This window comes from Ursus maritimus, unplaced genomic scaffold (genome assembly GCF_017311325.1).
Source record: "Ursus maritimus isolate PB19 unplaced genomic scaffold, ASM1731132v1 scaffold_19, whole genome shotgun sequence".
NCBI classification, from domain to species: domain Eukaryota; kingdom Metazoa; phylum Chordata; class Mammalia; order Carnivora; family Ursidae; genus Ursus; species Ursus maritimus.
Genome location: NW_024424341.1, coordinates 52,120,990 through 52,145,539, shown reverse-complemented (window position 1 = coordinate 52,145,539; position 24,550 = coordinate 52,120,990). Strand labels below are relative to the sequence as shown.

At 58.1% G+C, this 24,550-nt stretch overlaps 1 protein-coding gene and 1 long non-coding RNA gene across 8 annotated transcripts in view; one reads left to right on the top strand and one right to left on the bottom strand.

Annotated features, from left to right (window-relative positions):
* Positions 1–4,098: 4,098 nt before the first annotated feature.
* The window catches only part of LOC121103488, a 120,204-nt gene continuing 99,752 nt past the window's right edge, over positions 4,099–24,550 (top strand). For 6 of the 7 annotated variants that reach the window (XR_005835752.1, XR_005835751.1, XR_005835753.1 and 3 more), the window contains exons 1-2: positions 4,099–7,280; positions 13,301–14,825. This is a non-coding gene — a long non-coding RNA (uncharacterized LOC121103488). Of the gene's footprint in view, positions 7,281–10,933; positions 11,170–13,300; positions 14,826–24,550 lie in introns of those variants that run through there. The other variant, XR_005835749.1, reaches the window with a different exon arrangement.
* Positions 7,474–15,960, bottom strand: LIPE (lipase E, hormone sensitive type). Its single transcript, XM_040634036.1, has 9 exons — positions 15,425–15,960; positions 13,275–13,365; positions 13,018–13,163; positions 12,618–12,803; positions 12,160–12,454; positions 11,147–11,374; positions 10,751–10,927; positions 8,102–8,520; positions 7,474–7,771 (listed from the first exon to the last, which is right to left on the bottom strand). The coding sequence occupies exons 1-9, from the start codon at positions 15,938–15,940 to the stop codon at positions 7,550–7,552; spliced, it is 2,280 nt and encodes a 759-aa protein (XP_040489970.1). The 5' UTR covers positions 15,941–15,960; the 3' UTR covers positions 7,474–7,549.

The window sequence follows — 24,550 nt, the reverse complement described above, 5'->3', positions numbered from 1 at the left end:
CCTGGGGGCTGACCAGTGGCCGTGGAGGTCTCCAGGCACCTGGCATCCATCCCCTCAATAGGGTTGTCGGATAAAATATAGGATGCCCAGTTAAATGTGAATTTTAGGTAAACAACACTTTTTTTTTTAGCATAAGTATATTCCATGCAATATTTGGGATATACTTATACAAAAAAGGTATTTGTTGTTCATCTGAAATTCACCTTTAACTGGGTGTCCTGTATTTTTATCTAACTCTGGAATCCTGCCTTTAAAGACAGAGGAGAGGAATCCAAGTCCCTGGCCCCTCTTTTTCCAGAACCCAGGATCCCAGGCCTCCAGCTCTTACTCCTCGGGACCTGAGAGTCCCGGTCCCGATCCCTGTCCTCCTCTCCCTTAGAATCCATGATTGGAGCACCCAACTCCTATTCCCTCCGAACCCAGGAGTTCAGGCTCCCAGCCCCTTTCTCTCCAGAATCCAAGCGTCCAGGTCAGGTCTGGGTCCAGTTGCCCAATGCGGGTTTCATAAGGCGGGTGGTGCCATCCACGGCCCTTGTGGAACCGGTCAGGCAGAGCGGACAAGTGAGGTTGCCCCTCTTCCCATCCTGAGCCTGCTGCTTCCTCGAGGGCCAGCCCAGTGGGGCTGGGAGCAGAACAGGAGCTCAGTGGAGTTCTGGGTGGGACACCGCATCTGGGTTTGGGTGTGTCATGTGTCTGCGTGTAGTGTGTGCGTCTCTCTCTGGGTGCTGTGTGTCTCTGGGGGGTTGTCCCGATGTCTCTGTGTGTTCTGGGGGGTGACGTGGGGGGGTCTTTCTATTTGTGTGTCTCTTGCTTTTCTGAGAGTCTACCCACTGTGCATCTGTTCAGGTGTGGCCAGTCATCATGGTCCTATACCTCTGACTGGATGCAGGCAGGAGTGATTTACCGAATAGTAGCCTCGTGTGATGGGTTCCAGAGCCAGAAAACCTGGGTTCACAGTCTCACAGCCTCTTGCTGGCTGTGAACACTTCGGCCAATCACTAAGCAGGCCTGGACCTCAGTGTGTCCATTTGCAAAATGAGTGGTGGCAAATAGGGTGGTTGAGAGGATTCGACGAGTTAGTTCAGGCCAAGGGCTTAGAATTGCAGCTGGCACTCGGAAACATTTTGTCTTTCTTTCTTTTTTAAAGATTTTATTTATTTATTTGAGAGAGAGAGCACAAGCAGGGGGAGTGGGAGAAGGAGAAGCAGGCTTCCCGCTGAGCAGGGAGCCCGATGCAGGACTCAATCCCAGGACCCTGGGATCATGACCTGAGCTGAAGGCAGATGCTTCACTGATTGAGCCACCCAGACGCCCCACGTTTTGTGTTTCTGCTGGTGATGAGGGTGAGACGCTGTTCTAGTTGCTGGAGATACAGTCAAGAACGAAACCAAGTCTGCTCGTGGTCCTGGCTGGGATTGAACGAGTGGCCTGCCCGTGGCTGGGCGTATAATTGCACGCCTGGGGTGTCTGATTTGCATGTGGAATGGGCTGTTTCTGTGCGTGTTGTCAGTAAGGGTGATTGTGTGATTGTGTGCTTATGTTTATGTTTGTGTTTGTAGGTGACTGCGCGTGGTGCACGTGACTCTCTGATTGTGTGGGTGCCAATGAAGACCCCACTCAGCAGGTATTGAGGGCACGTGTTCGATGTGATCTTGCATTTCTGGCTCCGAGATGCCAGGAGTGTGTCTGTATTTGGGGTCTTGAGAACCCCTCTCTCAGCTCCTCCTTTTCATGTCCCACAGGTGACCCTGGGAGGGTGATTCCTCCCAAAATGAACCTCCGTTTCTTCCTCCTCTTCTTCTTTTTTTAAGATTTATTTATTTATTTGAGGGGGGAAGGGGCAGAGGGAGAGGGAGAGAATCTCAAGTCGACTCCCAGCCGAGCAAGGAGCCCGTCACAGGGCTTAATCCCAGGACCCCAAGATCATGACCCGAGATGAAGTCAAGAGTCAGTTGCTCAGCTGACTGAGCCACCCGGGTGCCCCAAAGCCTCAGTTTCTTCTTATTGGGGATGGGGGGCCCTGTGGCCTCGGAAGAAACACCTGTGTGAAAGGGAAGGTGGGAGGAGATGGGTGAGGCCAGGGAGAGGCTGAGGAATATGATGGGGCACAGAGAGATGGCAGGATGGGGACCGAGGAAGAGCTGCGTAGAAAGGTTTGTCCGTCCATCTGATATGCATTTGCTGAGCTCCTGCGATGTGCCAGGACCTCTGGTGGGCATTGGTTCAAGGTGTGGGGGAAAGCAGAGAGATCCAGAGAGATGCCGCAGGGTGGCCCACTCGTCTCCACGGTGGGCCGTAGTGACGGTTCTGAGTGATGGAGACGCAGCGGTGGAGAGGGACAGAGAGGACCCTGCCCCTCCCCAGTCCTTCCTGAGGCCCAATCTGTCCAGATGAAAGAACAGAGGCCGTGGGGGAAAGGCCCCTCCTAGGCTGGAGGCACCCCCATGAATCATTTTCTTTCTTTCTTTTTTTTAAGATTTTATTTATTTATTTGACAGAGAGAGAGAGACAGCCAGTGAGAAAGGGAACACAAGCAGGGGGAGTGGGAGAGGGAGAAGCAGGCTCCCAGCGGAAGAGCCTGATGTGGGGCTCGATCCCAGAATGCTGGGATCACGCCCTGAGCCAAAGGCAGAAGCTTAACAACTGTGCCACCCAGGCGCCCCCCATGAATCATTTTCTTATCACCTCCTAATAGGATAATGACACACTTGCCCCCTCCTAATCACTATTTTTGACCCCAACCAGGTCCAACGCCCACAGTGAGAAGAGTTGGACAAGTCTGATATTTTGAAATCAGGAGAGGAGATACTTGAAAGTCCCAGTCCAGGGTCCTTCCAACCCCAGGACCCAGGATTTGCAGGCCCCAGCCCCCCGTCCCACCCCAGGAGTCCTTGATTGCAGCCCCTCTCCTTTGTTTGCTCTCTACCTTTTCTAACCTCCCTGGGCCTGTCTTTATCTCTTTGTCTGTTTATCTTCCTCTGTGTTTTGTGTCTCTACTCTCTCTTTACATTTGCGTCTTGATTCTTCCTCACCGGGCATCAATTTTCTCACTGGTAAAATGGGGATTATAATAATCTGATCTCTTAGAACTGTAATGAGGAAGACATGCAATAATTATGTGAAATGCTTTGCATAGAACTGGGGCCACAGTCCACACCATACAAGAGAGCTCTATTATAATTATTGTTTTTAATATTTTAATCTCTCTTGGTATCAATGTTTTTCTCTTTGTCTCCATGTGAGTTTCAAGTCTCCTCCCGCTCTGGGTTCCCCTGGAAGACAGCACCCTGGCTTCCCTTTTCAGGGAGGTGGAGAGGGCACATAGAGGCCAGAGCTTCCCCCAAGCCTCCTCCTCTTCATCTCTATTCTAAGCCCCACCTTGCAGGACACAGAACTCTTGCCTGGGGACAAGGCCTGGCTCCAATCCCATAAATAGCCACATAAAATCTTAAACCTCAAATCCGTCATCCCTGGGCAGGCCAGTGACTCTTAGGAGTCCCCGTCCCTACACCCCGACCTTTCAGGTTCCCAACTCCCTCCCCGCCCTTCAAGATCCAACCATTCAGATGCTTCTCAGACCCTGAAATCTAGGTTCCTCTGTCCCTCCTCCCTCAGATCCCCAGTCCCGCCTCCCTCAGGACCAAGGAGTCCGGACTTCCTAAGTCCCCATCTTCCCTTAGGACGCAAGGATGAGGCCAGCGAGCAGCGCGAGCGGCCCGACACCACTTTAGGGGCGCTTCTGCAGTACACCGCGCACTCAGCTACCACCCCTCTGCGTCTTTCCAGAGGCGGGCCTGACCTGGGAGCTCGCCTCCGGAAGCTGGCTGTGATAAGCTATCCCTGACGTCAGTCACTATCTTCCAGCCAATAGACGCTCCGCCTCCTATCGCCCTGGGCCACTCGGGGCACGTTCCCTGGTAGGCGGAGCCCACGGCCTAAATCGGACAGCGATAGGCTCTGGGAGACGCCAATCTCCCCTAGTCTCCGCCAGTCAGCCAATAGGCCGGGCACCTGCGGGGTGGGAATCCCACAGCGCACCGCAGAGGCTGGAGCGGCTCCGGAGGGAAACAGGTTCTGCGAGTCCGGTCCGGTAAGCGCTTTCCAGCACGCCCAGTACTGGGATTCTGGACACAGTTCGGAGGGGAAACGGCGAGGCTTGGTGGGGTTGAAGGCGGGGGCGGCCGCTTAGCCCGGGCGACCGCGCATTTTGCTTTGTGGGAGAAAAGGAGTCACAGACATTCATCTCTCCATTCCATTCCTCTCACCCTCAACCTGATGCTCGTCTGCTCTCACCCGGCCTGCACACCCGTCCGGCCTGCACACCCGTCCGTTCAGCCTCTCCTGCCCTCATTCTCTCTTCCCACTCACTGGCTTTCCCATTTCCTTCTGTTGCCACTCGCTCGCTCGCTTGCTCATCACACACTCAGCCACCTATAACTTAAACGTTTCCTGAGGCTCTCAGTGTGCCAGGCCTCGTGCTGGGCGACGGTGGTGACCAAGATGAGTCAGGCCTAGGTCCTGCCCTCGAGGATCCCGGGTCAGATGGGAGGACAGACACGTTCATGGCAGGGGTGTGCCGAGGTGGGGGAGTCCCGGAGAGTCTTTTTGGCTTTGCTGGATCAGGAAAGGGTTTCCAGAGGAGGGGACATTGGCGCTGGATTCTGGAGGGGCAGGAGGTGCCAAGCAAAGGAGAAGAGCCTGTGGGAGGGTGTTTCAGCACAAGCAAAGAAAGGGAGGCATGTGGGACTGTTACTGTGTGTAGGTGCCCAAGAAGGAGGCCAGGCAGGTCCTTGCGGTGGGGTAGCTGTAAGGCTGGAAGAAGATGAAGAAGTGGGCAAAGCCAGCCTTGGCAGCTGGGACTTTGTCCTGGGGTGGGGTGGTAGTGGGGAGCCATGGAAGGGTTTAGAGCAGGGGAAGACCAGGTCAGAGCTGGAGCTGGAACTGGAGAAACGAGACTGGATGCCAGTAGCTGGAAGGTGACTTGGGCAGACACCCAGGCAGGAGGAGATGAAGTGTGGATTAGGTCGGAGGCTGAGGGGATAAGGCAGAGAGAGGTTCAGCAGGCAGAAACAATAGAATATGGGGGTTGATGGGCTATGGGATAAAGGGCTGTCCAGGACAAGACCCAGAGTTCTGGCCTGGGCTACAGGGGTACAGGAGCCATCCCTGAGATGGGGACAGGAAATAGGAGCAGGTTGGTGGGTGGATGACTGTTTTGGGAGAGATGAACAAGGGGTCCTGTGAGCTCAACAGGGGGAACAGGACCTTCAGGGAGAGTTCTGGGCTATGGCACCCTCCCCCATCACAGCCCTGGCTCAGAAGTCACTTAGTGGGTGAATGAGGGCCTCTGAGGTGAGGGTCCCCCTGTCCCCATCCCCTCAGGAAACTTTTCGTGTGCTTCTGCATCTTCAGTCTCTCCCGCTCTCCTTTCCTTCCCTGGCAGTATTAAAATGTGTTCTATCATTTCTAAACAACCCGCCCGCCCCCATCAAGCTCCCTTGAATGATTTCTCATCCCGTTTACAGCTGAAGACTTGTACCCACTGGCTAAATGCCTTACCTTCCACTCCCTCCTCAGCCCTCCATGTCTGGCTGCCCATATCCCATGGTCCTGCAGTGGCTCTGGACAAGGTCACCAAGGACCCACCTGCTCCCTGCTGAGGCGTGAGGATAACATTTCCATCCTCATCTGACCCCGACCACTCCTTCCCACCCGAAATCCCCTTTGCTTTATATCCTTTTGTTTCCTGGTTAGCTTCTTCCCTTTCTGGCTGCTCCTTAGAACCCTCCAGAACTGATTCCCCTTTTACGGTCCACCCCTTTCCTGGGGGTGGTGGCCCTCAGGGCTCTCTCTGTCCTGGCCCTCTGCTCATCCCACCTGCCCACTCTTCCTGGAAAGATTCTAGTCCCTCAGCTCCAGCCAGAAGTGAGTACCCAGCCTGCTCTCCTGCCCCCTGAATGTCTCCCTGGATTGCCTCACAAAGACCTTTTGATCTCTCCATGTGCAAAACAGCTCTCAGTATCCTGCCACCCACCTTGTACACACCAGAGCCTCTTCCCGGTAAAGACACAGCCTCACTGTCCACCTGCTCCCGTGCTAGCCCCAGTGCCATCTTCGTCCCCATCCGCTCTACCCTCAATAAGTACTGTTCAACCTCAGTTATGGTCTGTGTTCCTACTTCTTACCCTCATGGCCTCTGCCCCAGCTCAGGCCTTGTCTTCCCTTTCCCCAGCCTCCTCTGCCTCCAGGATTCCAGTCTTGCCCCTTTCAGTCCATTCTTCAGTGTCTCAGCAGGCCCTTTCAGTGCTTTAGCTAATCCTGTCCCTCCCCTGCTTAAAGCCCTTCTGTGGCTCCCACTGCCCTCCAGCTACAGTCCAGATTACACTGCAGGCTCTTCAGGATCTGCTCTTGCTGACTGCTCCAGGCCCCTCAGGCCACTTCCCGCTTTGCATCTGACCTTCTGGCCAGGGAGAGGCTTTGATGACTGCCCAGTGGCTCTCACAACTTTGCATGTTTCTTTTGCCTAGCAAATTTAACGCTTATCCTTTAAGGGCAAGCTCAAAACACCTCCTCTGTGAAGCCCTCCTTGATTACCACAGATGGAACCTGGGAGCACTGTGACAGCCTGTGTCTGGGTCTCTCTGCCCACTCTCCTCAAGTCCTTTGAGGGCAGGCCCTGGATAGAAATCATCTCTTCTCCAAATCCAGGGCCTACAAAAGGCAAGACCTCAGAGTCTTTGTTGAGGGACTGAGTGACTGTCACAGCTGGCAGAGCTTGCGCTTCCAGTATCTGGGGTGACCAGTTTTGTTTCTGGTTTCCTGTTATTTCTGCTGCAGTTTTCAAGGGAGTTTGGGTTTTCTTTTCTGGGTGGGGGCTGGGGCTGAGTCTGCGAAGGGGAGTAGCTGAGAACCCAGAGCCCTCTGGCACGCCACCTGGACTAAGTCTGAAGGGGGAGGCGGTCCATGTTAGTAGGGGCGTCCAATCCGTCTGCACCCGAGAATCCGGGCCGGCAGTCCCCTTCTTCCTCAGGACCCAGAAGTTGGGCTCTCAGCTGTCTACTGCCAAGCATCTCCGATCCCAGCAGCAGAGTCTGATACTGCCCCCTGGTGGGCGACACCCAACCCTAGTTGCAACAGGCCAAACTAATTAAATACTTTTATTTACAAAGGAACAAAAACAAACCGACTTGCAAGGTAGGGCCAGACCCCCCACCCTGCGGCGGTCCCAGCAGCAGTAGAAGGCAATGACGGAGTGCAGCTCCAGCTGTCTACGGAGACTGGTTGGTGTGTGCCCCCCACCCCTCAGGCCAGGGTCTCGGCTTTGGGCCCCCGCCCCGCCCCCTGGCCGTCCTCCCACCTTAAGGCACAGCCTGCCCCTCCCGCCTGGCCCGAGGGAGGGGCCGGAGGGGGCCGGGAGCCCCTCGCGGGGGTCCCCGCCGCCTAACCCGGGGCGCATTCACCACGGAGGCCGGCTCAGATGGGAACAAGAGGCCTTTAGTGTCGCCCCCCGCAGCCCCATGTTCCCGCGCGGCCCGGCTCGGGCCGGGGCTCAGACCCGGGGCGCGGCGGGCGGGGCGGGCAGCGCGAGGATGAGACGGATGCACTCCACGCACTGCGCCGCGGCCTGCCGCGTCTCCCGGCACAGCGCCGCCAGGCTCAGGAAGCCGTGCGGCAGGTCCTCCACCACGCGCAGCGACACGGGCTTGCCCAGGCCGCGCAGCCGCCGCGCGAACATGACCGAGTCGTCCAGCATGGGGTCCAGCGCGCACGCCTGCGGGGCGGGACGGCGGGGGCGGGGCACGGGGCAGGGGCACAGGGGAGGGGGCGGGGAGTGGGAGAATGAGCCTCGGCCCAGCATCTCCGCCCCCCCCTTCCCCTCTACCCGACTGCCCCCAGAGGAAATGGCAGCCCTGGTTTCCCTACAGCCCTCCCCTTGCCGGGCATTCCTTCCTGGTGGCACGCCTCTCCCTTCGGGCGGGCAGCCGGGCTACCTTACCGGCCCCCGCCCCGCTCTCTCGCGCCCGGGCGCTCTTCCCCAGGTGCACCTGCGCCCGCCCGCCCCTGCTCCCGGCCTGGCGCTCTGTGCCAGTCTGGCGCTCACCACAATGTGCACGGGCGGCAGGCTCTGTAGCATGCTGTCAGATGCCAGCAGCGGCGACATGAAGGGGTTCTTGACGATGGGCGAGGAGCAGAGGGGCATCCGGGCGGCGCCCTGGCTGGAGCGCCTGGGGTGGAAACCCTCAGGGAAGGCGGCCCGGGCGCCACAGCCTCGGTCCTTGGTGCTCAGCTCATCCCGGGCCTTAGCCTCGGGGGCGTCCTCTGGGCCAACTAAGAAGTTGACTTCGGAGGGCGTGGAGGGGCCAAGTGTCTCCGCAGACAGTGACAGCTCTGGGGTGTCTGACGTGTCAGAGCTGCCCTTTAGGCTCAGGTCACGTAGTGTCAGGCTCTTGAGGGAGTCCGTGCCCAGCGGGCCCTCAGGCTGGGCCAGGGCTGCCTCAGACACGCTGCGCCGCATTGGCTCTGCAAGAGGAGCAGGGTCAGGTGGCAGCCGGGGCCACAGATCAGCCTGGCTCTGTGGGCCGGTGAGTGAGTGGCTGGCAGGAAAGGTCAGGGGGAGGGCAGTGGCAGCCGGGGCCACAGATCAGCCTGGCTCTGTGGGCTGGTGAGTGAGCTCTGGGGTGTCTGACGTGTCAGAGCTGCCCTTTAGGCTCAGGTCACGTAGTGTCAGGCTCTTGAGGGAGTCCGTGCCCAGCGGGCCCTCAGGCTGGGCCAGGGCTGCCTCAGACACGCTGCGCCGCATTGGCTCTGCAAGAGGAGCAGGGTCAGGTGGCAGCCGGGGCCACAGATCAGCCTGGCTCTGTGGGCTGGTGAGTGAGTGGCTGGCAGGAAAGGTCAGGGGCAGGGCAGTGGCCCCTGCAGGAGGAGCTGCGTGCTAGGGCTGTGGAGGCTGAGTGTTCCCCCAGACTCCGTCCTTGGGGATGGGTGGGGAGCCCCAGGTGCCCCAGGCTCCAAAGGGGAGGTGGAAGGAGTCATGTGGTGGTGGAGGTGGGGTGTGTGTGGTCACCGGGAGGGTAAAATGCAAGTCAGTTTACCTCTGGGAGCCTCAGTTTCCTCCTCTGTACAAAGAGGGGATAAAAATAGTCCTTACCTCACAGGAGGTGGTGAGGACTCGGTGGGATGAGGTACTGCTCCCCCCTGGGAGGCCACACGCTATCCTCATGTTTTATTACTAGGCCTGGCGCCTTGTTCCAGCTGCCTCCCTGACCCCAGCACGAGGCCCAGCCAACCTGTGAGGGCCACTCAACACGGGGTGTGAGCAGTGGAGTAGTGAGCGGGCCCACGTGGCTTGAAAGGAGGCCGTGTTCACAGGGAGCTAGAGTCTTGGGAGCCTATTCAATTCCCAGGGATCCCGTACCTGCAGCCACATAGATCTGCTCCCCCCATTTCCTTCCTGTTTTTTAGTTTTATCCCTTCCCTTTGAGTGACCGGGCAAGCACGTGCCCTGCCGATGCCGAAGATGTGCTTTGGCCCGTGTGGACTGCCCACCTTGGCCTCTGCTCCATGAATCAGATCAGATCTGTGCTGCTTACCACTAGGGCCAGGACCCTGCCTTTTCCCGATATTTTTCTTTTTTAACTCGTCTTTATAAATCCACAAAGGCAACATGCAAGACCATGTGAGAAAAACTGCATAAGTGCTGCGTGACCCTGAGGGTCACCGGAACGGAACCAGTGACGGGAGTCAAAGGGCGCAGCCTGTCAGGGGTGCCATCATCTGCTAGGAGCACCTACTGGGTGCCGGGTCTGTGCTGGGTGCTTGGCACAAACAGTTGCATGAAGTCCTTACGACAACCTCATGAGGCAGGTCCTGTGACCATACTCATTTCGTGTGGGAGCAAAGCAAGGCTCACGGAGTACCTGGCCCCCATCACCCCGTAGGTTGCTAGACTGGCCTGTGTGCCTCTAGGGGCTGCACTTGTCACCTCTAACCTTTAGGGAAAGTCCCACTGTCCAATGGTCCAGGTTCAAATCCCCTTTAATTGTTTTTGTGTTTATTTGCATCCATTTGAATATCCTAAAATTTAAAAAGTTAAAGCAAGACACACTCAGTTGGAATAATTTTCTGAATAGGAATACTATCTACTTTTGACCATGCACTATTATTCAGAAAATACTGTTGGGTGTGCTGGAGACAGGAAATGAGTTGGCTGTACTTTAAAATCATTAAAATGTTAAAAAAAAAAATGGTGGGAAAAAAGAGATCCCTGGATGTGAGTGACTTTTGGCCCCGAGAGGATCCTGCCTCCTGCCCGAGGCAGTCTGCTGATCTCCCCACCCTCAGGCTCCTAGGCCAGCCCCTGGAGTGGGGTATTATCCCCACGTGTCTGTTAAAAGTCTGAGAAGAATCTAGGAGGGCTGGACTCCCTGCTGAGGGCCCAAGGGATTTGAATGGCATTCTCAGGATCGAGTTATTTCCTGGGGTTCCTTTCTGGCATGGGCTGTTTGGAAGGCTAACTTATAGTTCCTGGCAGTTCTGAGATGACCTGGTGGACCAGAAGTCCTGGAAATTCTAGGATGTGGAGTGTCATGGAAAATCAAGGCTGTGTGGTAGTCCCCAGGAATAAATAGGGGTTAGAGCCAGAAGGTGATCTCTGCTTTCCTGAGCACCCTTGCCTCTCCCCAGGACTTTCGATGGACCTGGCTGTCCCTGCTGTCTACCCCAAATGGGCGTGGGGGGGGGCTGCACTCACCTGCCGTGGGCACTGAGTTCGCGTGGGACTTGTGCCCACTCAGGTCCAGGAAGGAGTGGAGCCACGAGGAGGCGCCCACGCGGAGGTCTCGGAAGAGCAGGGCCGTGTCCCGCCGCACCAGCCCCATCATGCCCAGCGCCTTCTGGTCCGAGTCGGAGTGGTCCTCTGTCTCTCCACCTGTGGAGTATGGGTGGAGGGCTGAGGCCCAATCTCAATGCCTGGAACTTCAGGCCTCTGTGTCCCCGGGGACCCAAGAATATCTGATGGCTTCAGTGGGGACCAGCAGCCTCAGACTTCCCTTCCTGAGCCCCGGGAGACGGGGCGCTAGCCCCCGTCCCTGCAGGACTCCAGTGTCCAAGGCCTCCCCAGGGCCCCAGCTCTGTGTGGTGGCCTTACCAGCGTAGGCGCTGACACACTTGGTGAGCACGCTGAGGGGCAGCAGGGGGTCCATGAGGCTCAGAAGGCGGGAGGGAGAGGCGGTAGATTGTAGCATCGTGGCCGGGTAAGCTGCCATGATGCCATCCGGCACCCGCACCCCGTAGGCTGCTGCCCGGAGGGACACGGTGAAGCAGAGGTTCCCACCTGCGCTGTCCCCTGCGAGGCATATCCGTTCCCCTGTTGAACCTGGGTTGGAGGGGGCTTGGTCAGCCTGGCAGGGAGGAACTCCAGCTCTGAGCCAGGAGCACTGGACTCTCAGAGGTGGGGTATGGGGACCCCAACCCCAAGGTCTAGCCAAGTGCAATTTTAGAGATTGGTAAACTGAGGCAGGGGCTTGCGGGGGGGGGGGACAGTGATCAGGGGATCAGGCAGACTGAGGATGTGGAGGTCAGGAGGCTCTGGGAAGCTTGAGAGGCTAGAGGTCAGAAGCAAGGGGGACAGATGGTGGGAAAGGGGAGACCAGGGCCCATTTCGGGAGGGAGGGGCAGCTGAAGCCTGGAGATGGAAGGGCAGGGTTCAGCTGACCATACAAAAGAGCCACATCCCTGTGCCCCGGGGCACACCCCCACCTTGCCCTGTGCCTCTGAAGATGTCAGAAGCAGGAGGTCAGAGGAGCTGGAAAAATGGGCTGGAGCGTGGGCCAAGAGGCTGGCAGTGCAGGACGGGGGGGGGGGGGGGGTGGAGAAATAGGAGGAGGAAAGAAGAGGTCAGAGGGGATGGAGATGTGGGGGGATGGGGTATCAGGGCTAGAGGAGGGGAGCAGGAAGCAGAAGGAGAAAGTGGTTGAGACAGAAGGTCTAGGGAGCAGTGGGGCAGGAGGGGGTGAACAGGTGGCAGAGAGCTGGGTGGTAGGAGATGGGAGGGGAGGCAGGGGAAGGGCCTGAGCAGATAAATGGCTCTCTCCCCGAGCAGTGCAGTATGGGGCGGGGGCAGGAGCAGGGAGTGGGTGACAGTGAGGGGCGGGGGCTCACCGAGGAGGGCACAGTGCTTGACAGCCCAGCAGTAAGCATAGAAGCACTCCTCCAGCGCACGGGGGAAGGGGGCCTCGGGGGCCAGGGAGTAGTCGATGGAGAGAATGGGGACGCCCAGCTCCTGGGCCCAGCTCTTGAGGTAGGGCTCATGGGATCTGGAGGTCTGGGCCACGAAGCCACCGCCATGGATGTGCACCACCAGGGACTGTGAGCGGGGTGCCTGCTGGGGGCGTGGCCGCAGGTCCAGGCTCCGGGGCCCCTCGGACTTCACCAGGCTGCTGAGCTCCTCACTGTCCTGGGGGGTGAGGGAGGAGGATGTGGGTGATGCTGGGGCGGCCTGCCTGGGCCTCACCCCACCAAAGGGATGTGCTCAGAGAGACAGGATGGGGAGGGGGGCAGATGTAAGCAGTGACAGGTGGGAAGGGGGCTGTCATGCTCTTTGGCTCTGTATCTCCTACCTGTCCTTCACGTAGGTCATAGGAGATGAGCCTGACGAGGACCGGCCCGGGGCCCGAGTGGGCCAGGGGGGGTGAGATGGTGACCGTGAGCTTGGGGTCAGTAGTCAGCGGCATCTCAAAGGCCTCTGGTGGCAGACTGAGCAGGCGGCTTACCCTCACGGTAGCTGATGTCATGTTTGCTAGAGACTGGTGGGAGGGAACAGGAGGGGTGCTGGGGAGGAGCTGCTTGCAGCCCCTCATGCCTCCTCTCCCATCCCCACCCTCATCCTGTCTTTTCCATCACGTGCTGTCCCTGGGCCTGGAGCCCCGCTGAGGCCTGCTGTGACCTGGGATGGGTCTCTGGGCCCCAGTGTGCCCATCTTGTAACACTGGTGGGGCCTTCATGAGGCCCCCTGCTCACCGATAGCACCTCAATCTCAGTGATATTCCAGAAGGCTTTCCAGAAATGCACATCTAGGTTCTGTATGATCCGCTCAAACTCAGCCCCACGCAACTCTGGGTCGATGGCGAAGCGGCCGCTGGTGAAGAGGGAGCTGGCGGTCACACCTGGGGGTTGGGAGGGGTGTCAGGGAGCCCAGCGGGAGTGGGGACAGAGGGTGAAAGGAGGAGGGACAGGAAGGGAGGCGAGGCTGCAGGCAGGGTCTGGCCGGGACTCACCAAGGCCTGTTTCATTGCGCTTGTAGTGCTCCCCGAAGGACACGAGCCCGATGGAGATGGTCTGCAGGAATGGCCGGATGGCGGGCGTGAACTGTGGAGAGACGCCGCTGGGTCACCCGCTGCCCAGGAGGGACTGGAGGCAGGCAGGAGTGAGGGGCAGAGACGTGGTCTGGGGGGAGACGTGGTCATTCAGCAAACATTTAGTGGGCTCCTACTGTGTGCCAGGCACTGCTCTAGGCGACAGGAAGTAAATAAAGGCGTATGTTCAATGTTAAGGAATGCCTCAAGACCAGTGCTTTGAAAAAACCGGTAGGTCGAGGGGACACAGACTGAGGACTCAGGGTCAGGCTACTCAGATGGGTACCCGGGAGGGCGCTGGAGGAGGGATCTGGAGGAAGCGAGGGAAGGCTGCTCCCTGCAGAGGACATGGCAGGCGCAAAGGCTCTGAGGCAGCCTGTGCTTGGTGGGGATAACATGTATGGCTGGAGTAGAGTGAACAGGGCAATGGGGGCAGCAGCCAAGGTCAGAGAAGCAGAGGGGGCTCATGGAGGGCCTGAGGAATTTGGATGTATTCCAGATGAGGGTGGAGCCATAGAAGGCTGGGAGTAAGGTGATGCAGGGGTTTCCTGAAAGTCATCGAGGACAGAGATGAGGGACCAGCTCCTGGGTGGCAGGAAGACAGACAGGAGATGGTCAGAGACAGACAGGGCCAGCAATCTCGCAGCAGAAAGACAGCCAAATGGGAGGAGGAGGGAGGAGCCAGGCAGCTAAGAAAAGACAATGGGGAGACAAGATCGAGAAAAAAAACGATAGGAAGCCGGGCAAGGGGCCAGCAGTGTTCTTTTGTTCATTCAAGAAATAACAGGCCTGCATCCTACTGTGTGCTAGGCACTAGGCTTGGGGGTGGGGGGCGCTGACCTAGGGCCATACTCGGGCGGCTTCTGCGCTGTGGGGGCTGACATTTTATAGGGCCTAGCTGTCCTGTAGCACAGCAGCTGGGCCTCAGAGAATAGCTGTCAGGCATGACCTTGCCCCTGGCCAGGGGCCCAGTGGGCCGGAGAGCACAGTGGTGCCTGGCCATTTTGCCTGGAATGCTGGCTTGGGTGGCCCCAGGATCACTCTCCCGTGACTCCAAGGTTGTGGCTGGGACACGGGGAGGAGCCAGCTGGCTCAGCTGCGCTGATCAGTATTTGTGGGGGGTCAGCTTAGGTGAAGGAAGTTCCCAGGAACACCCAGGCTGGGTTGGTGAGGACAGGCTGCTCTGTGGGAAAGCGGGGAAGGAAGGCTGAGAGACTGCCAAGCCCACCTGCGGTGGGGGTGGCGCGGCCCCAGAGAGAATCTGAGGGGCTGCAGAGTCACGCAGCTCCAGATACTCCTGTGGGGGGCTCCCCGATATGGCTGGGACCTGGGGGACCCAGCACTGACCTCACGCAGGAGCACTTTGGGCCTCTGCTCTGAGCCCCAAGGACCCCCCCCCCCCAATTCTGAGTCTTCAGACCATTTTTGCTCGGAGTCCAAAGGCTCCCAGGCTGCCTTCCTCTCAGTGCTAAGGTAAGCGGTACCCCTCTGGGGGTGGCTGGGGTGGGGCCACCACCAGGTCTTCCTCATGGTCACCAACTCGGGATGTGCTCCTTGGCCTTCCCCATAGCCTGAAAATCCCGAGTCGAGAACTCCTTAGGTGAGCTGGAAAGCCCAGGCCGACCGGGGTCCTGACGAGAGCCCCTTGAGCCCCTGTAAAATGGGGCTAGCCCCCTCCCTCCTGCCCACACCTCCAGTGGGGCTGACTAAATGGGGTGTGCTCTTATAAAGAGGCCTTTAAGAACAATACTAACTGCCCTCCTGAGGGGTCTCAAATGATTTCGGGGGCCAGACAGGTCACTGCAAAGAGTGGACGAATCTCTGAGTATAGGATAATAGACAGCCGTGGGGATCCTGGCGCAAAGAGCTGCGCACCTTAACGGTTCCTTATTGCACGGTGGAATGGACTCCGGGGACCCAAGTTTGAGACCCCGCCCTGTGCAGCCGTCTGGGCCCTAGACGGCTTCCCCTTTCTGAATCTGCCGTCTCCGGAGTCCGGTGATACTGTGGTAATCCTACCATGCTGTCGGCACCTTCACTGTGGGTCCGGAGGAGCGGGGCAGGGGGCTCACCTGGAAGCCCAGACAGCGGCCGTAGAAGCAGCCCTTATGCAGGGTGACGTACTCGCGCAGGAACTCAGCGATGAGCCCCTCGTCACCCTCGAAGAAGAGTCCCCCGGGCCGGTTGGTGGCCAGCAGGCGCTGGGCATAGTAGGCTAGGGCACGGAGCTGGGTGAGGGCGGCCAGGTAGGCCTCGAGTTCCGCCAGGTTGTGGCTGGTGCGGAAGAAGATGCTCCGGCGGTTGGAGGCCACGTAGCGGGATTTGTGCAGCAGGTGCGCCAGGCAGCAGCGGGCCGTATGCACCAGGCTGCGGTACCCGTTGGCCGGTGTCTCGGCGTCCAGGTCGAAGAGGTGCGCCACGCTCAGCAGGCGGCCCAGGGCCGGCTCCAGCCCCAGCGCCTGCTCCCGAATCCCCGCAAAGACGCCCGACAGCCGTCGTGCTGTCTCCCCGGGGCCCTGGCTCGAGAAGAAGGCCATGTTGTCTTCCGCCAGGGTCACCAGCGACTGTGTCATCGTGTGCAGGTCCATGCTGTGTGTGAGCCGCGAGGCTGCGGGAGAGCGGGGAGCCCCTGTTAGGCAGGGTGGGACCCAAGGGTGGAGTCTAGGGCCCCATCCCCTTCCTTTTTCAGACCCAGGAGTCCAGGCCCCAGACCCCTGTTCTCCCTGCTGTCTCCTACGTGGGATTCTTCTTGGTTTCCTAGCTCCACGCCTCTCTTACAACCCCGGAGTCTATCCACTCCTCTGGTTCCTTCTGGGGACCTAAGAATTCAGGTAGCCGTCTCCACTTGCTCTCTTGGGGCCCAAGACTCTGAGGTTCTCTGAGAGGTGTGGAGCCCAGCTAGGTCCCCCCTCTCTCAGGACCCAGGAATTCAGGCCCCCATCCCACCTCCTTCTCAGACCCAAGGGCATCACCCATAGGCCCTTCCTCTCCACCAGCATTTGGGAGAGCTCAGCCCTCAGCCCACCCATTCCCGTCTACCTGGTGGTGTCCCAGGACCCTGGTCGCAAGCCCAATGCTCTTCCTGAATCCAATTAATAATACTAGCCTTACTTAAAACTGAGGAGTCAATCCTACCCCCTCCTGGTCCCTTGAATCTAGCTATGGAACCCCCTCTAAGCTCCAGCTGCCTCTCTGTTCCTCTGTGGGATCCCCACAAGTCAGTCCCACTGCTCCCCAGCTGGGTGCCCTGGCCTTCGGGCCTCTCCACTTGGCTTAGATTGAATGGGCCAGCCCCACTCCCCTGCCTGGAACAGCTGTCCTCTTCTCTTCCATTAGCCTTGAGCTCGCTCTATGCCAGACCTGCGCTAAGAACTTTCTGTGTGTTTCCTCATTTAGTGCTTGCTCACCCCAAGAACCAGACTGTCTCCATTCACGTTTCGACTGTTATCGGTAGCATCCCCATTTTATAGGAGAACTGAGAGGCTCACAGGTGTTCAGTAAGGAGCTGAAGCTTGCATTGGAAGTGGCAGCACAGAATTCGAACCCAGATCTCTGGGTCCAGAGCCATCACTTAAACGCTGGTCTCCCTCCCAGGGCTCTGGAAGCTGGGCCTCTAGCTGTGGCCCTCCAAAACTTGCCCTGGACTAATCCTGACTCCCCGCACTTCAGGGTCCCTGGTGATCTTCCCTCCGGGATCCTGTACTGTCACCCAGGCCCTGGACAAGCTACTGTTGCCCCCCTTGGTGGTCTCGAGACGGTGCCCTCTGCTCCAGAGACTCTTCCCTCCTGAAGCCCACTCAGGATTTTGCCTGGCTTCTGCCTCATCCCCTCCCTTCCAGGACCTGGAGTTTTAAAGCGCGGCCATTCCTGTCTCTCAGCAGACAGTGCACTCACCCCTCCCAGACCTCTTCTGAGCTCCCCCAGGCTGAGCTGCAGGCTGGACCAGGACTGAGTGTGGCCAGTGCCAGCAACGGCCTGGGGCGATAAATCCGCTGGGAGGGGCAGAGCCTGCCCAGGGTGTGGCCAACCGCTCCACCTCCCACCCAGAAAGGACAGGGAAACCATGTGCTGTAAACACAGCAGGGAGCCCAACTCCCTGCCCCTCTGCTGGTTCCCAGGCCCGGCTCAAATGGGAGTCCTTGTTCCAGGCTCCTCTGCCTTAGAACCCAGAGTCCGGGCCCCAGCCCCTTCTTCCTTTGGATTCAGGAGTCCAGACACTCAACCCCCTCAATAATTAGAAACTGAGGTATCTAGTGTGCCAACCCTCTTCTCTCTTAGGAGCCAGGAGTCTTAGCCTCAGTGCTGAACAAACTGTCTGTTCTCATCCAGCCCGACCACCCTCCCTCTCCCCAGGGTGGATTTCAGGGAGCAAAGGCCCAGTGATCTCAGCTCCTGTCCCCCAGGCTGGCCCTGGCACAGCCGGCCCCAGCTGTTGGCGGAGGCGGGGAGAGAGAGGGTAGCCAGCCCTGCCTGTCCCTCCTGAGAGGACAAAAGCCGATTAAGGGTGGTGCCGAGCTCAGCTAGGGGTTCTGAGCCCCACGTCCTACTGTGTGGTGTTCCCATACTGGGCACCCTCCACTTACCCTTCATAGGCCATCCTGCTGTGACTATCCACCCCAGCTCACAGATGGGAAACTGAAGCTCCAAGAAACACTTTACCTCTGTTATTCCATGTGCTCCTTACCTCACCAGCTCTTTCTCACCCTTCAGGCCTCGGCTTGTCACCTCCACAAAGAGGCCCTCCTTAACTACTCCTCCCCGCCTAAGACACACACCCCCATCATTACTTGCTGCCATCATACTTGTGTTTCTTCCTAGAATTTTCCACACTTGCAATTAGATGCCTTCATTTACATGTTTGTTGTTTGTCTACCCCCAGGGACGGAACCAGACTTCACGGAGCCGTGAAGCTGGCATGTGTACAGGCGGAACTCTTTAGGAAAAAGGATATAAAATCACAAATACAAACGTAGGCACAGGGCTTTGGGAGGCGTCTGCACAAACGAGAGGCCCTGAAGTCATTTGCTTGGCTGTAGGTGAATCCTCTGTCTCTCCTTTTTTTTCTTTTTAGGATTTATTTATTTATTTGAGAGAGAGTGAGAGAGCATGAGTGGAAGGGGCAGAGGGAGAGAATCTCCATCAGACTCCCTGCTGAGTGGGGAGCTGGGATGGGGGCTTGATATTATGACCCTGAGATCATGACCTGAGCCGAAACCAAGAGTCAGATACTTAAAAGACTGCACCACCCAGGCACCCCCATTTCTCCTCTTTGATTTTATGCCCCCTAAGGCAGGGGGTGGCCCTAAGACTCACCATGGGGTCTGGCACGTAGTAGGTGCTCAGCAAAAATTTGAAGACAGAAAGTGTGAAGAGTCAGAGTGGGGTCAGAAGCAGGTGGATGGGAGCTTGGGAAGGGACCACCCTCCCCAGGGCAGAGAAACAGATGAACAGAGAGAGGCGTCTGGAGACAGCATTAAACTTCATGGCCAGGTGAGCCTGGATGGGCCTGGATGAGCAGCGGTCAGGAAGAGGCTGAATCCCAGGCCTTCATGATTCCAGGGCCCTGCCCTTTGCCCTGTTCTAGGCAGCTCCCTGGGGGCTGAGATGGGTGGAGCTGGGAGAAAGGGATATTGAGGTTGCCAGAAACTTGCCAAGAATCTCAGGCAGAGGGCACGGGGGCAGAGGCAGGCGCCCAAGGCCCGTGGGCCACAACTGGGGTAGAGGTGGGACGGAGGGGTCCTGCTGCCTGGCACCAGCCCTTTGCCCTAAAGAGCCACAGGACAGCTGGAGTCAGCCTGGATTCTGGCCTCTGGGGACTGAGCAGGGGTGAGAAGGGAAGGAGGCTCAGGGAGGAAGGGCCAGGTCTGAGGCCTGGGAGGGGCTAGGGCTTTTGAAGGGGAGAGGCCTGCAGGGCAGATGCTGGGGGGGGGGGAGCAGCGAGTGTAGCCCGCTCTGTGAGTGTGTCTGCTGCCCTAGTGACCCTGCGTGCCAGGCACTGTTCTGTACACGGAGTAACTCATTTCATCCTCTCCAGAGCCCAAGGGGTGGGGACTGTCATCGCCCCTTTTGGTGGCAGAGAAAAGTGAGTTGCAGAGGAGGACAGGCCTGACCACGGTCACAGGGCCGGCAAGGATGGCTCAGCTAGTCTCTGCAGTGTTTTTGCAGTGTGTGTGTGTGTGCGCGCACGCCTCCTTCTCCCTGTCAGGTCTCAGCTGGCCGCTTTCTGGGTGGTCAGGTCTGAGTGTCTTGGCGACTCATGCACAACGTACGTATGTACGTGGGTACATGTCATGCCTCGTGTTTGCCTGGCCTGTTTGTTGGGGGGGGGTGACATTTTTCCCCCAATCTGTGCGTTTGTATGTTTCTCCGTATGTCTGAAGGCATGTGTGTATGTATGTGTCACAGCCCCTGTGAGTGTATCTGTGTCTGTGTTCTTCTTGGCCTATGAGATTGCACGGGCATGTGTTTGTGTATGTATGGACGTATACACCCATTGTGTGCATCTGGGTGTGTGTGTGTGGCCACTTCCCACTCCCACCCAATGCATCACAAAGTTCTGTCCACTCTGGCCCTGCAGAAACCTCTGGAATCTGGTCCTTCTCCCATCTCCACTGACCACTCATCTAGATGATTGTAACAAGTCTTTATGTGTCTCTGATTTTGCCTCCTTCAATCTCTTTTTCACATAGCAACCAGAGGATTTTTCTAGAACTTCAGTCTGGTCACACACTCCTAAACCTGCAACACCTCCACCCTTGCTCTCTGGATGAAGCCCCAAATCCTGGACATGGCCTCTCAAACCAGGTGCTATCTGGGCCCCCTGCCCACCCAGACCCCTCCCTCTTCCCTCCCTTGCCCAGCTCCCTCTGTGCTGTAATGAGCCACTTCCTTGGGCCTCAAGGTCTCTGCCCGCACTGTCCCCTTTGCCTCCCTGCCCCCCCCCCGGCCCTGCAGTCAACATTTGCTCATCCTTGGGTCCAATGTCACCTTCCTGAGAAGCCTCCCTCTTAACATTTTCTCAGGACTTTTCCTCTTGAATTTGCCCCAGTTTACATTTATATCTGATTTGTGGGATTATTTGATTGATGTCTGTGTCCCCAGCTCAAACCCAGCTTCACCACTGAGAGTCCAGGCCTGACACACGTAAATGTTCAGTGAATGCCCGCTGAATGAATCTGTGTGACTGGAGCTTTCTGGGTCCATAATCAACGTGGGGGCACACAGCAGTTTTGAGTTCACACACCCCTGCCCTCAGGAGGCTGGGATGGCCATCTCTCTGCCCTCACTGGCCAGGTAAGGAAGCCCAGGGGGCCTTGCTCCCTCAGAGCCTCAGCGTCGTCATCTCGGAAGTGGGGTGATCGTAATGATGCTAGAGTCATGGGCTCCTGGCAAGATCAAACTGATGGCTAGGACTGCTCCAGCCAGCCTGGACGTCCTCAGGGCAGGGCCAGGGTCTGATTCACCCTGCTGGGGCGTGGTACCAGGGCAGAGCCTCAGGAAATGACTGGTGGATCTCAGAGCTTAGTGGAATGAGCCTTTGTGAGTAGGTGGGCCCTCGGGTTTGTGGGTAGGACTGGCTCAGCCCTGTGCAAGACACCCCACCCAAGAGGATTCTGACTCCTCACGACACCCCTAAGGGCAGCATGATTATTATTATCCCCGTGTTACAGTTTATACATTCCTTTACTTACTAATTCAATAAATATCTGAGTGCCTCTGTGCCTGACATATCAGGCTATGAAAATGTGGGGTAAACAAGGCAGACACGGTCCCCTTTTAGGGAACTCACTACTTAATGCGGAGTAACCGTAATCATAACCTCCACCCCTCAGGCAGACTTGCTGTGTGCCAGTGTCCAATGTGCTACACTCATTCAAACCTCACAACAGCCCTACGAGTCAGGGAGTCCTATCATTGTGCCCATTTTACAGCTCAGAAAGTTCAGACAGGAAAAGAAGAAGACTGTTGCCCAGTGTACCACAGTTTATGATCCCAGGAACCAGGCCACCAACGCCCACGTTCTTAACTTTGGTCTGTACTGCCTCTGGGCACACTGTCTTGCTTGTGAGGCTGTGCCTGGTAGTGTGACAGTGAAGGCCCTCGGGTCCCAGCCCGAGCTCCCAGCCTGTCTGAGTCTGCACGTGTGCATGCTTAGCCAATTCCAGTTCTGTCTTTGGCTAATGATGTTGCCTAAGGCAGAGAGAACAATGGGCTTGGGGTCTCTAGGGCCTGGGGGCTGCATCAGTTTCTTTCCTTCACAGGAGCTTCCCATAGGTCCTCACTTGGCTTCACAAATACTCATCACCTAGCAAGAATTTACTGTGTGTACCCCCTGGGGCTTGCAGCATCTCTGCTGGTCTCTCAGTCTTCCTCCAGCTTGTTGAAATCTGTAAATAATGTGACACCTTAGGAACCCAGTTGACAGCCCTCTCTTCTTTGCACCAGGGAGGGTGTGGTGGTCTGAAGCCTACCCAGGGCCAGGGCCCCCTAGTCCTAAAAAGAGTGGGGGTCAGGAAGTTAGGCCCCAGTAGTGCTGGGCTGAAGCAGGTGGGCTGACAAGGAACAGAGAATGGACTATTTTGAGTCATACTGGCCCTGGGGCATTTTCCACTACGAGGAACCCCTTCCTCCTACCTTTTCCTGACAGTGAATGCCCTCTAAACTTCCTCTTTGAGCAACAGTTTCTAAACCTCTCTATTATCCTCTCATGAGTGCTGGGGCCCTGAAGACCGGCGCTTGAACCATTTCCCTGGTAGGAACCACTGAGGCCAGGAATTGCCCCACGGTCACCCAGCGAGTTGCCGGAGCCGGACCGGGAACCCTAGTATCAGAGACTCGCATTCAGGACACTTCCCAAGTCGCTACTGGGGCGTCCAGTAGTCTCTATGCTGAGGGTAATATTCCACTCTCACGTCGCCCATTCTCACAATGGATCACCCCCGCACCCCCTCGCAGGGCGGCAATGGGCCAGCCCACGGGCTCCCCCACTTCTCGCGGCAGTGGGTCCCTCCACTCAGTCCCCAGTTCCGCGAAGAACGTCCAAGGTTCCTTCCGTTTTGCTGCCGGCCCCCGCGCGCTCACCTTTGGTTTTGCTTTTTCGCCACCGCCGGCGGCTACGACTCTTGGACCCTTCTTTGGCCCTCTTCGAGGCCAGGGCCCCATCGGCCCTGGCGGCCCCGCTTCCCCAGCCAGACTCCATCAATTCTCCGCGGTCCCCACGCAGGGGCCGATTCCAGCCGCCGGGCCCCGCGGGGAGAGCCAATCCTCGCCGCACACCGCCACCGGGCCCCCATACCACCCAATCCTCGGCTTGCGCCTCTCTGGGTCCCGCCCTCTGAGCAATCCGAGCCTCACTCCACTGCCGGGTCCCGCCCCCAAACCTAGGGGCCTGAAGCCTGGCTCCGCCCCCTCGCACGCTTTAAAGGGCCCGTGACCAACGAAAATGCAGCCCTGGAGGCGGCCAAAAGTGTCCTGCGGACAGGACTAATGGGGAGTCCCGCGGGGGTCACCCCAGAAGGGAAGCCTCGATCTTCTCACGTGCAGGCTCTCAGCCTCGCTTTCCCACTCACCTTCCCAAGTAGGGATCCCCTAGAACGCGCCCCGGCCCTCCTGCTGGAAGGGGAAAGCGGGGCGCCTCTGAGACTCCGCCTGGGGTGGGCGGGGTGGGCCAGGTCCTCCGGCAATTCAAAGCCGGGGCGGGGCGACAGCACTGGAGGCGTGGCCGTTGGAGAAGGAAGCCCCGCCTTCTTCCTGATTTATATGTCCTATTGCTCTCTTTCTCGGGGTTCTTTTCTCTGCCTTCTCTCTCTCCCAGAGAATGGAAGGGCGGGGGAAGGAGAATGCTCGGCGCCTGCGCACTAGCCCGAAGCCGCGGATCGGCCAGCAGAGACCGAAGGTAGAGGACCTGGCGCGTGCCCGGGAAAAGGCGCGAAACGGAAGCAGCTCGAGGCTCGCGCATGCGCACACGGTCAACTGCCCAGGGGGCGCTGGAGGAGAAGCTACCGCGTTGGTGTGTGGAGCGCGTTCCTTGAGACTGGGTTCTGGAGCCTAGAGAAACAGCTCTTCATCCTCAGCGCCAGAAAACGCAGACCTCAAACCCTCCCTTTCCATCCCGCCCCTCGTCCCTTCCCTCCTAAAGCACAGGAGCAGCCCTGGCTCTGAGAGAAACCATTACTGCCTTCTCAGTCATGACAGAGATGGCCCAGCCCTTCCGGGAGGCACAGGCCTCTGAGCCGAGGCCACCGTTGCCGGCCCTTCGGACGACCAGGCGGTACGGGAGCCTTCAGCTTCTTGATTAGGGCTGCCTTGCCTCCCCTCAGGCTGCTTCAACAAGTAGCCCCTCATTCCATGGATGGGACTTTGCGTGCCCCCTTCTGCCTGAGCGCCGTGGAGCTGGAGCCTGCCTCCCAGGGGCACCATTGCCTGCGTCAGCGGAGTCCCGGGCCCGGCCCCCTCTGACACTGCTCCCCGCAACTCTCCCTTCGTCCAGCCTCCACCTTGCCCGAGACCTCGGCAGACCCCGCAGCCCCTCTCCCACGCCTCACGCCACCCTTCCTGAGAACTCAACCCCAAGGCCACCGAGCCTGGCTGGACTGGGGGCCGCCTGGCAGAGGAGCAAGTGCCTCCCTGTCCGCCCGGGGCGACCTGGAGAGCTCAGGGATCCCTGAGGTCCGATTTTCCACCTAGTGGGGATGGAAACGCCACGAGGGTAAGGGTCTACGTGTAGCACCAGGTGGCTGGTGCCTAAAGCAGAGGGCGCCCCAGGGCTGTGAGTTTGGGGACCGATGGGTGAATACTGGTGGGGGGGGAGGGAAGTGGGGGTGGCAGCTACTTTATTTCCTGGCCCCTAGCCCAGAGCCCTGCCCCACTTCTGTCTGATTTCCCCCAAATCCTCTGTGGGGAGGCAGTTGGTGCCGGGAAGAAGGCACAGCCTGGCTCTGTGACTCCCGATATCTGCCCTGCCTCCTGCAAGGCCTTTACATCTCCCCGCCTCAGCTTCCTCATCTATCAAATGGGGCTGTTGATCTTTGTCTGGAAGGACTGGTGAGGGATCCCCAGAGGCAACCTGACATACTGGCAGTCCTTAGTTCCTCTTGACTGAATGAATGACCGCCTCTGGGAGGTTCAGTTCCTTGGCCTCAAACTCACCTGTGTCCCTGTAGTGTCTGTGATTCTGGCTGCCAGTTTTCTTCCCGTGT

What these genes read in the sequence shown, in the direction of transcription:
- LIPE (XM_040634036.1), bottom strand. Translation starts at nt 15,940, where the DNA reads ATGGACCTGCACACGATGACACAGTCGCTGGTGACCCTGGCGGAAGAC. An exon ending in GTGTGTCAGCGCCTACGCTG is followed by an intron (nt 10,928 to 11,146) that starts GTAAGGCCACCA and finishes CATACTCCACAG; the next exon opens with GTGGAGAGACAGAGGACCAC. An exon ending in TGCCGCCCGTGCACATTGTG is followed by an intron (nt 7,772 to 8,101) that starts GTGAGCGCCAGA and finishes CCCGCCCCGCAG; the next exon opens with GCGTGCGCGCTGGACCCCAT.